At 37.4% G+C, this 12,407-nt stretch overlaps 2 protein-coding genes across 5 annotated transcripts in view; both read left to right on the forward strand.

Annotated features, from left to right (window-relative positions):
- The window catches only part of plbd1a (phospholipase B domain containing 1a), a 364,744-nt gene that overhangs the window by 227,646 nt on the left and 124,691 nt on the right, over positions 1 to 12,407 (forward strand). The gene's annotated exons all lie outside the window — the stretch shown is intronic.
- tob2 (transducer of ERBB2, 2) lies at positions 1,659 to 11,810 on the forward strand. Of its 4 annotated transcripts, none has more exons than XM_073943919.1 (3): positions 1,659 to 1,881; positions 7,176 to 8,164; positions 10,427 to 11,810. In XM_073943919.1, exons 2-3 carry the CDS (start codon positions 7,481 to 7,483, stop codon positions 10,451 to 10,453), a joined length of 711 nt encoding a protein of 236 aa, XP_073800020.1. In that variant the 5' UTR covers positions 1,659 to 1,881; positions 7,176 to 7,480; the 3' UTR covers positions 10,454 to 11,810. The 4 variants fall into 4 exon arrangements, with proteins under 4 accessions (XP_073800020.1, XP_005170840.1, XP_073800021.1 ...); XM_073943920.1 differs by lacking the exon at positions 1,659 to 1,881 and adding an exon at positions 2,494 to 2,635; XM_005170783.6 differs by having other exon boundaries at positions 7,176 to 11,810.

The raw sequence follows: 12,407 nt of genomic DNA on the forward strand, positions 1-12,407 counted from the left end.
AAACTCTAAATTCTATGATTAATTGTTGTTTATACAATTACGTTTTAATGTAAATTTGGCGTTGTTTAGATTGGGTATTGGTGAATATTGGTTTGGTTTAATGTAAATTTGGCGTTGTTTAGATTGGGTATTGGTGAATATTGTTGTGGTTTAGTGCAAATTTGTCCTGTTTTTGGCATTTGTTTCTGTTGTTTTATTTTACTGTGAGTTTGTTTTGTATTGGTTTTGTTGATGTTTTGATGTAAATTTGTCATTTTATTTGTTGGAACCGAGGAAGAATAGCCACCACATTCACTGAAAACTTTATTAATTAGATTTACTAAATTATTTTAAGTGGCTTTTAAAGTGGTTGCAAACAATTTATATGGGCTGAATTTAAACAAATAAAATGTAGTAATGTTCAAGAAAATTTCTCATATCCACCCAAAAAATCCTTGTGTATACACAATCACAAAACAGACAGACAATCGATTATTAGATTAATAGATTATTTTCCATGAAACAAAAATTACTGGAATAATGAATATCCAAATAAATCTCTCTAAAACCTCTTTAACATGATATAAAAAGTGTACAATTGTGAATGCAACTTCTTTTACTATATTATTTAAACATATATTTAGCTTTTGTCCAATTAATATTCATAAATACATCGGTCCATTTTCAGTTTATATATATATATATATATATATATATATATATATATATATATATATATATATATATATATATATATATATATATATATATATATATCGGTTCCACCTGTTATAATATTTCTAATATATGTATAACTATAACTTTGTTTAATGATATTTAGGTCTCCTAAAAAAGGTTTTCTTTAACATATTTTCTTTCTGGGGCTGCACAGTGGCGCAGTGGGTGGCACTTTTGCCTCACAGCAAGCAGAAGGTCGCTAGTTCGAGCCTCAGCTGGGTCAGTTGGGATTTCTGTGTGGAGTTTGCATGTTTTCCTCATGTTGGTGTGGGTTTCCTCCGGGTGCTCCGATTTCCCCCACAGTCCAAACACATGCGCTATAGGGGAATTGGGTAAGCTGAATAGTTCATAGTGTGTGAATGAATGTGTATGGATGCTTCCCAGTGATGGGTTGAGCTGGAAGGGCATCTGCATTTTAAAAATGTGCTGGAGAAGTTGGTGGTTCATTCTGCTGTAGCGACCCCTGATTAATAAAGGGAATAAGCCGAAAAGAAAATGAATATTTTCCTTCTAAAGACGCATTTCCATACTCATAAAATAAAGTCAAATACAACAGCATATTCCTTTACAGTAATCAGAAAACCAAAGTCATCTAATAATCCACTGTAAGATAATAAATGACCATTTAAATTTAGAAGTTGTCTAACAATATCGTTTTCATGCCACTTTTGGAAGAAAAGAAATTTGTTTTTATATTAAATATATCTATTAATCCAAATAATATACATGTTTGGGAAGAATTTGTGCTTAAATACCATCATCCACGCCAATAAAGCTTGTTTGTGAAGTTTAGCTAATTTCACTTCAATATATGCTCTGGGTGTGTTGAATTAATGCGCAAGATCTAATCAGAAAGTAGATCCGGCAAGAAAAAAACGCGTCACGGTGGAGGGCGGAGCACGCGCGCGTCGCGATATAAATGCGCGAGCCTGTCAAACACAGAAGTTTCCACGGGCGCGTGCGGGAGCGGGGGACGCCGCCAATTAAACACTGAATTATAAACTAATAAACACAAATAAAATCGCGAGTGAAGTGCGTTTCAGTCAAACGCAACACACCGCAGCGGCTCTCCGTGAAGGACTTCCCAAACGCCACAAGCACGCAAAACTGCTGATACTCACCTGGAAACCGTAAAAACAGGATAAAAACACAACATTAGCATCTGTGAGTATTTATTTTACATTATTTATATGCATATTACATTAACCACATTCATTTGATGAACGCGTCCTGCATGAACACATTAATAATTGTTGTTTATATATTTAAACTGGTCAGCTGTCGTCCATTTTAGAGTGTTTGAAGAGAAAACAAATATAAAATAATACAATAATGTGAAGCTGTTTAATAATATATGGAGCATTAGCATGCTGAATCACTGTGTTGGCGTTTTAATTCGGGGTAAATGTGTTCGCACAGATGCCCTTGGCTCGCAAACAGGCCAAATGTTTGCAAAAGCTGATTATTATATCTGCTGTCGGTGTGTAAACCGAGCTGCTGCACAGTTATAAGCTCATGTCTGGAGTTACTCGAGGAACACTCTGTGCTTTAGACATTTTGTGAATCGTCCAGAAAAAGTGCAACATATCTGCAATTTATCATGCATATTGGTGTTATTGATCCTCTTGTTTTAATTGTTGCTTGAGATATTAGATTGCATGTTGAAAAACCTTTTTACAAGGGAGTCCCCAACACACACACGCACACACACACATACTTGCTGATCAGTTGTGTTTGTGTTGTCATGTAACACTCATCACTGATAGTGTTTGGGTCACGTGATGATGTTTCCAGGAGCACCGTTACTAATAATTGAAGCTGATCGAGATAAAGGCGGGCGATTCATTATATTCTGAGTGATTATAAGCTGATTATGAAGCTGATTTAGTTTACATGTTGTGAATCTACTAAATATGTGGTGAGTGTGTGTGATTTTGCTCTTTAAGGAGTGTGAACAATCAGGCAGTCTGCTGAATGAGTTGGTTTGCTGCAATTAATTAACATGTTTGTCCCCTGTCAGGCGCGTTCTCGCGGTTGTTTTGATAAACTTTGACATTGAGTGACATTGAATGCACGATATCAGTGTTTGAAGTCGACACGAGATTGGTTTAGTGAATCATATCAAATGTAAATGTAAACACGTTAAATGTGGCAGCTGCCCATATCAAGGGGATATTAGAGGTGTAATAGTTATTATAGACAACATCGCTATTCACGGGTTAAGTATAAATGTTTAAACTAGAATAAAATTGTCTAATTTTTGCTTTGAAATCGTGTTTTAAATTCGTTAATGACTGATTAATTTATTAAAAGTGCTGTTGTTATTATTATTATTATTTCTGAGCCAGTTTATGAGCGCGTTACTGAATAAAACAACCGTTTTAATAACATTTACCGACAGTGTGACCGTTGTCATCTGTGCTGAAACTCCTCGAGGATCTGTTTTAAGCAGAAACATGTCGAGTGCGGTGTTTGTAATCAATATAATTGTTAAAAGTGCTTTAACCGAGCTTATCAGTGTTTTGAAGATGCGGGGGCGTCACATCAACATTCACACGCGTGCTGATGACGTCAAACACCCTGGCGTGCTGCATGCTGGGAGTTGCAGTTTTTCAACGCGCTTATACAGCACCATTTTATCAGCTCTTTAGTAAGGATGAACGCCTGGTTACTATTGTTTTGTGGCAGCAGATGTCATTTTGCAGACATGCTGAGAAGAGGTGTATTTACTACTATTAATCATTCTTTAAATCACAAATATGCAGGTTATTTGAGATCGAGACTTTTCCTTAAGACCCTTTCAGTCTAATTAAAATAACGAGTATAACAGACTAGTAGATAATTAAGTTCACCAGTATTCTTGTACCAAATTCAGGGCATCCAAAACTTTGTCCACCCAAAATCTGATGTTAAAAGTGTTTTAAAGTTGTTGTTTTTTTAATTACTTTATTTTATTATTTTAATAATATTATATATATATATATATATATATATATATATATATATATATATATATATATATATATATATATATATATATATATATATATATATGAATGAGCAATTCCAGCGTTATGGATGTGACATTTGCAGTAAAAACTCAACACATAAATTGACAGAGAAAGTAAATGTTAACATTATATTGAAAAATTTAATTATATTTTCTAGAGCAACTAGCCACAGAGTTATGGGAGCAGAAAAATATCAATCTGTAAACGTGTTTTGTACTTTAAATGAGGAAAATAAGCTTGCGTTATGGATGTGACAAAAAAAGTTTGCGAGTTTACAGTATACAACACACTTTGTAGAAATTATGTGAATTAAACTGCACAACCCAAAAGAAATAATGCTAATCAAAAGGATTAGAGTCGGCTCACTATAAAACAAAGTTGCTTGGTTTTATTTTATTTAATATTTTCACATTTCTGAGGAAAAAGGGTCGTTATGGATGTGACATCTCTCTGTTATGGATGTGACGCATGTGAAATTATGAAATTACCATTTGTGTGACTTTGGTAAATCAAATAGAATAGTTTGAAAACATTGACAGATGCATTTTTGAGTATTTTTAAAATACTGTAAAATACTTGGTTAAACAAAAAACCCAGAAATATTTGTGTTTCCATATGTTTCCATATTTTGGTAAAAACGAAAATCTTTTTCATGGCAAGGTTGACATTTGCACGAAATTGCTCATATATACACACACACACACACACACACACACACACACACATATATATATACACACACACACATATATACACACACATACATACATATATATATATATATATATATATATATATATATATATATATATATATATATATATATATATATATATATAGAACAAGAGCAAACATTGGCTCGTACTTTAGACAAACAAAAGTAATGTAAAAGAAGAAAAAAAAATCATAGTCACAAAACGTACAATCAAAACTAAAGAGGGTGTATAGCTTGAACCTCAGAGGGGTCACTGGATTGTTCTTAAGATGTTGATTTGTCAAACAAATCAAGAAATTGACCCCAAGTAGCCAAAATGTTTCTCGTGGAGCTAGTCCATAAATATCTGAGTCTATCCATTTGCATAACAGACATCATATCAGAAATCCAGTTCTGGGGTGCGTTTCCCAAAACCATCATTAGCCAACTAAGGTCGCAAGTTCCATCATTACAAGCATAGTTTGTTGATTTGCCGTCTCCCAAATTCGTCGCTCCAACGAACATTTGCAAACTGTGTTGCAAACTTGAGCACTCGCAACCACACCTCAGGAGCTGTAGTTAGAAACATAACTCCTGGCTGTGTTCTATTCTTAGTTATCCCCCCTATGCCCTATTCATTTAGAACATTCCTACATTCAAAGTTGGAATTATGAAAAGTAAAAAAGCATTAAGCTCATCTCTCTTAGGTGTAATTTGCTTTAACTATTTTTACAGTTCAGTTTTAGCGATCTTCATGTTTACAACTGTGCTCCCTTCGCAGTGCACTTTAAAAACATTGATGTCATTTTGAACACAGGCTTAAGTGAAAGCTATAGGTGGCCTATTATTTAAAAGCAGAATTTATGTTACCAAAGCCTGTGAAAACAAAAAGCAAACGTTAATTCTTTTAATTTATAGTGGGTTATTTATTAAGCATCTGTACTGAATATGACATGGGCCTGCTGGGTAGAATATTCTGCTGTGGTTTACAAGTGTCAAATTGTAAAAGTAGACTTTTACAACTTTTGAAAAAAAAAAAAAAAAAAAACAACTATACCCTACTTAATATTATTATTATTATTATTATTATTATTATTATTATTAATAATAATAATAATAGTAGTAATAATAATAATAATAATCATCCTTATCATCATTAATATTATTATTAAATTGTGATTTTTTTTTTCATTTCTAATGCATAATAATAAAAATTATAATTATTATTATCATCCTCATGACCATCATATTATTAATATTATTATTAAAGTAGGATTTTTTAAATTTCCTAATACACAATAAATATTACATTTCATTTTATAATAAATCACCTCATTATTTATTTATGCATATGATTTATATATGATATTAGAATAGGTGTTAGCTTTTGTAAGTGATTTGTTTTAGAATAGGATATGTTGTCAATAATATTTGTAAAGGAAACTCTGTGGCATTTACATATAATTCAGTTAATACGGAAAGCGAGTGCAGGTTTTTACCAAAACTAATATTGGATTTTATTTAAATGCGTGTTTGTGTAAAACAATATCATTTGCACAAAGAAATGATGGGGTTCTTCTATAAAGAAGTAGTTCCTCCGCCTCGTTTAGAGCATCATTATGGGCTTTTTGCGTTATAACTAACGTGTTTCAAGCAATGGATCTGCAACAGAGAAACTATGCGTTTTGGGAAACACTCGTCACTACATCATCCAAAGATGGCAAGTTTGGCATCTGGCAGAAAGAGTGTACTATTTTACACCCCCCCCCCCCCCTTAAATATTTTTGGAAATGAACACTGTCTTTCACAAAATATACAATTTGTTTTCTTTAATTTATGGAAATAAATCACATACATTTTAATAAATTAAAACATTTTGACTGGCAGTACACAGGACAAAGCTTCCAAATTCAGGGCTTTACAGAGGTTTGTCATTTATATCATTTAACACAGTGTGCAAATGATTTGCAGTTAATAATATTCTTTCAGGTGTATCTATCATTACATTACTATACATTGACTTTCTTAATTTTTTTATTTAATGTTTCTTAAAGTTATTTTTAACATGACAGTAGTTTTATGTGCATGTCTTTAGCATATAAATGGTGTGCACTTTATCTAAAGTATGAAAATCTGTGTACAACATACTTTTTTTTTTTCACTTCAGCTAGTGTCAGTAGAATAGATCGAGTACATTTGGTGTTCATTTTTTCCTCTCTTAGCACATTTAATCCTAAGTGCTTTAGGCAGCAGGACAGATGAGGGATTTCAACAAGATAATCGTGGATTGGTACCTTGGCCTCAGCATCTGCTGAAACAAACACACGTGCCCATTCAGTCAATGAGATTTGTGAGGAATATGTGACTTATTATTATTTTTTTTTAAATTGACATTATTCTTCTTATACACTATTTCTCCCAGTTTAGATGTTGTATTTGAGACTTTATTTGTCAGGTGGTTTTGTCTTCAAACATGTCCTGTGTGTAGCACTAGTTTCTCACACATCTCCTCCAAAGCCTTCTGTTGTGTTCTGATGTGATTTTTGACTGTTGTAGCTGTGAAATAACTCGAATCATTCAGCAGAGTGATATGGAGCTTTAATGCGCTCAACCTGCTGGAACTACTTTGTGTGTTTATGTTAAAATAATGGCACACCTTGGACTGTTCACAAACCAATCAATATCAAGCATTCAACAGTTCTGTGATACAAGTATTTATATTTGTTTTAACTGGTCTTTTTTTGTCTTTCCAGATGCTGTGAAGATACTGGAACTTAAAGAGCAGCTGCCCAGCTTACGCCAGTGCTGATTCAGGCAACTGGTCTATTCTGAGGGATTCCAGAACATTTTTAAAGATCAATTGGTCTCTGACAATCACTTTTAAGCAATTTTTGAGCAACGATCCAAGAAAAAAATCAGAGGCCCTTGCTTTTAAATGAACATTGAGGCTAAGAGGCTAAGACTAAAAGACTTTCACCTTAATATTTGCAAAAGATGTTTGGATGGCTGTAGGTGCCTGCATCACTGAAGGAACTTCTAATACATAATCAAATTCATCATGCGCCTGGAGGTGAAGGTTGCGTTGAACTTCATCGTGTCCTATTTGTACAACAAGCTCCCACGGCGGAGGGCGGATCTATTTGGCGAGGAGTTGGAGCGAATCCTAGTGTCCCGGTTTGATGGTCACTGGTACCCAGAGGCTCCTCTGCGTGGCTCTGCCTTCCGCTGCCTCTATCTGGGGGCTCCCAGGGACCCTGTGGTGGAACTGGCAGCCAGGAGAAGTGGTCTGGACACTGAGGAGGTTCATGCCAATGTTCCTCCAGAGCTCAGCATTTGGATAGACCCTTTCGAAGTGTCCTACAGGATTGGGGAGAAGGGTGTGGTGAAAGTCCTGTACATGGAAGATCCACCAGGTTTAGGAGGTGACGCTGAAAGAGCTGATGTTGTGCTCAAAGGAGATGTAGAGTTTGAGGAAGTCAAGAGTCTGGGCTTTAACCCAGAAGCTCAGGTGTTTGTACCTATCGGTGGCCAGGTGTCACCAGTTATGCTCTCCAGTTCACCAAGTCCAATTTCTACCTCATCTTGTCCAGGGATGTTCGGTTATGGCACTCCCAGCACTCCCACCAACACCAGCGCTCATTCCTCCAACACTTCCACTCCTTCGCCACCCAACTTGGTTTATCCTCCATCTAACTCTAGGCCCACACCACAGCCAATTACCTTCACCACAGCCAGCTTCGCTGCCACCAAATTTGGCTCCACAAAGATGAAGAAGTGTGGAAACCCTGGAGTTTCCTCCAGTTCTGGCATTAATATCGTAGCAACCCAGCAGAGGATGATCACGTGCTCCCCCACCACCATCTCCCCTCCAGGACTGGTCAAGCACAAACCCCTCTCCCTGTCCATGCACTGTCTGACTGGACCAGTCCCAAGCCAACTGTCTCCTACTGCCAAAGAATTTGTGTTTCCTGCATCGCAGAGGCTCCTTTACTTTGATGCTGAAGTTCCATCGATGACCCCATTCCCAGCTCCGCACTCTTCCTTCGATCCGTTCTCCAGTCCACCGCCAGGTCAGGCCGTCGGAATCATTGGAAGCAACAGTGGAATTTCATTCATGGACAAATCACCATTTGTGGAAGGACTGGGATACAACCTGCAATATTCCGCCCAGCCTTTCCAACCTGTGGTGTTGGCGAACTAAAGCCTAAAGTTGCACAGACCCACCAATGACCGAAGTTCCTCCAATGACCCAGTTCTAGAGCCAATTCAATACAATCTCCAGTCCACGTCCAGGCCAGGCTATCAAGATATTTTGAAGAAATAGTGGAATTTCCTTCATGGGTAAACCATCATTTGTGAGATGCAACATGCAGTATTCTGGCCAGGATTTCCTACAAGTGGTGTTGGCCAACTTAAGTCGCAAAGCTGCAGAGACTTATCAATGACCCCATTAGGTACATTTTTGTTCTTCAGTTCACCTCTAAGCCAGGCTGTTGGGATCATTGGAAGAAGTAGTGGAATTAATAAAACCACCATTTGTGGAAGGTCTGGGATACAACCTGCAGTATTCCAGCCAGGTTTTCCAACCTGTGGTGGTGGCAGCAAACTAAAGTCTTAAAGAGACCCACTAATGACCGAAACTGCACCAGTGAGCCCATTCCAGAGCCTATTCAATCAATCCTCCAAGCCAGCCTGTTGAGATCATTGGAAGCAATAGTGGATAGTTTCCTTCATGAATAAACCACCATTTGTGGAAGCACTGGGATAAAACATACAGTATTTCGACCTGGCTTTCCAACTAGTGGGTCAATTTAAATTTCAGACCCACCAATGACCAAAGCTCCCAGATTACCCCAATTAATTCCCAATTCCAATCTCCAGTTCACCTCTAGGTCACGCCATTGAGATCTTTGGGTTAAAAGTAGTAGCATTTCCTTCATGAATAAAACCACCATTTGTGGAAGGACTGTGGTACAACTTGTAGTATTCCAGACAGGCTTTCCATCCGACCCCTTGAGTTGTCCAACTAAAGGCTCAGAGTTGCAGAGATCCACAAATTACCCTATATACAATTCAATCTATTCTTCAGTCTACCTTCAGCAGGGCCATTGGGAGCATAGGGGAGCAACAGTGTAATTTCTCTCATGGATAAACCACCACACTTGGAAGGATTGGGATACAACCTTCAGTGTTCCAGCCAGGCTTTCCAACCCATGGTTTTGCCCAACTAAAGTCTCAGAGTTGAAGAGATCCCAATGCTGGAACATTTCAACCATGACTAATCAAGAGTATTATCCCCAGATTGAGTATTACCTGTGATTGTTACTTTCCAGTTCTCATGTCCGATCTCTCGGAGTAACCAGCCTCCTGTTGCACAGTTGTTGTTTTTTTTTTCTTTTTTTTCTGTTTGTTGTTTTCAGTAATGAGTCACTTGAGTGGGGCGTCCTTCGCTCAAGTGTTGGTCTGCTTTGATTAGTTCTTTTTAAATCATATTATGGGGGGAAAAAAGCAAATATTCTCACAGGAGTCTAGGTCAGGGGTGTCCAAACTTGGTCCTGGAGGACTGGTGTCCTGGAAAGTTTATCCCCAGCTTGCTTCAACACATCAGCCAGGAAGTTTCTAGTACAGGGGTGTCCAAACTCTGTCCTGAAGGGCCTGTGTCCTGCATAGTTTAGCTCCAACTTCCTTCAACACACCCCCTGGAAGTTTCTAGTTCACCTAGAAAGAGCTTAATTAGCTGTTTCAGGTGTGTTTGATTAGGGTTGGAGCGAAACTCTCCAGGACACTGGCCCTTCAGGACCGAGTTTGGACACCCCTGTTCTAGTATATCTAGTACAAGGGTGTCCAAACTCGGTCCTGAAGGGCCAGTGTCCTGGAGAGTTTCGCTCCAACCGTAATCAAACACACCTGATCCATCTAATCAATCTCTTACTAGATAGACTAGAAACTGGCTGGTGTGTTGAAGCATATTGAAGCTAAACTCTTCTGGACACCGGCCCTCCAGGACCAAGTTTGGACACCCCTAGTCTAGATGCTTAAAAGGGATTTTGGGATGTTTTGTTTTGATATATAATGCTCTGGAAGTAGCCACTTCGGGCTAGTTCGGTCACACCTCAGTGAGGATTTCTGGTTATTGTATTGCATGTTCTCTGAATGAATGTGGGTCTTGTGCTTTCGAGCTAATGATTAAGAGGTTGCTTTATACTGGAAAGACAATTCTGAAGCTAAACCAGCATAAACACATTGAGCCAAACTCTGGAGAAACCAGACAATGTTTAAACCCATGCCTAGTGCCGTCAGGAGTCAGGCTGAGGATCGATGTTGTATGTTTTCAATCGGCCAGTTCCTCTGAACTAATAAGATCTGATTGATTGATTGGAGGACTGTGCATGTCTGTGAAGGCATAAGATGTTTTTATCAACTGCTCGATGTCTTTGCACATGTGACCTTTACAGAGACACTCTGATTAGCTTTCCAGCAAGGAGAGTCATGTTGAATTTAATGCGTTGTTAGTTTTACACGATCCACAGGTCATAAATCATGGATCGAAAGAGATGCTAGAGTGAGAATTGCACTTTGTTTTCTGCGCTTCAGGACTCTGAATGTTACCTCATCTTCTCTGACTGCAGTGGCAGTGTTTTATTGTGCTGGGATGGAGGCTAGTCGAGAAGATACAAAGACGTTGGACATCACTATTTTCCCCTCTGTGTTTTGTCCCGTCCAGTTGTGCTGCACTTTATTTACCAGGCCTTTTGAATCTCCCAGAATGCCTCACAACATATGCTAGATGCTAAAGGTCCTTTACCCACCCTTTAATGGCCAGTTATGTCTGAACTATAGCTTCGTAATGTAGTTTAAAGATTGTATTAAATGAACTTTAGGATGTGTGGCTGAGACTGTACACTGAGAAAAAAAAATGAATTAATTTAAAATCGTTACACCAACATGCGTCAAGTTTCTTCAACTTAATTTTTGCTGTTTTTCAGTGATTAATTTAAGTTGGAAAGTATTTTAGGTGTAACAATGTTTGTTTTCACTCTTTACAGTGTGTTGTGACGTTCCTCCAGCTTCATGAATATTCAGTGGTTTGATTTGGGGTGGGTGGGGTTTAGATCTCTATATATGCTACGGATGGGTGTATTTTTACATTTGTTTGTAATTTATCGACGATTTTCTATATTTTTTCGTGTTTTTTCAAAAGAGTTATCTACAGCGTTTATAAAACAAATGAAGAGATATCTATACGACAACGACGTGAACATGTATATATTTCTTATGTTTGAGATCTTTTGTTTAGTTTCTTACGTGCTGAGGTTATTTTTTCAGAAATAACTATATGAATATGAATATATGCAAGATGAAATGACTAATAAAATTTGTTTAACAAAGAAGTGGAAGGTGTTTGAAGTCATTCAAGTTTCTTCAGTTTTTTTATTTCTAAATTTTTTTTGGTGCTCTTCAGAAATCTTTGGAATAGTCTCGTAATTGTGACTGTTTTGGTTGCATGTGCACTCAGTTTTATATATGCGACCTCAAAATATATTTGGGAGCACTTTTGCGAGTGCATAAAATTGCTGCCGTGCGGACTGTTTTCACTGCGAAACGTTTACCGGATGCGCAGATTTGCGAAGAATGCATCTTTGCACTTAATACGTGAACCGCAGCGCTCAGGAATCGTTTAAAACTGAATGTACAGTAAACAAATCCTGCAATGCTTGCCCCCACCTTCAAGCTCTTCTGATTGGCCCACTGCTCTAGAACTGAACGCCACTGGATTGGTTAATATCAGCGGTTAATCATTCAGTCAATGCCTTCAGGTGATGGGGAGCTGCAGCCGCGAAAATGTAAAGCACTAAAGATAAAAGAATGAAAACAACTACTGATTTTGCTTTAGAAACCACCTAAAGTTATAAATAATGACACATCTGAATAATGAGACACTTCGAAGAGTGGATAAGATTCCTAAAGCCTTTCACTGTAAAGTC

Source organism: Danio rerio, chromosome 3 (assembly GCF_049306965.1).
Source record: "Danio rerio strain Tuebingen ecotype United States chromosome 3, GRCz12tu, whole genome shotgun sequence".
Lineage (NCBI taxonomy): Eukaryota > Metazoa > Chordata > Actinopteri > Cypriniformes > Danionidae > Danio > Danio rerio.

Excerpts from the sequence above, each read along its gene's own strand:
- tob2 (XM_005170783.6), top strand. The coding sequence starts at position 7,481 with ATGCGCCTGGAGGTGAAGGTTGCGTTGAACTTCATCGTGTCCTATTTG.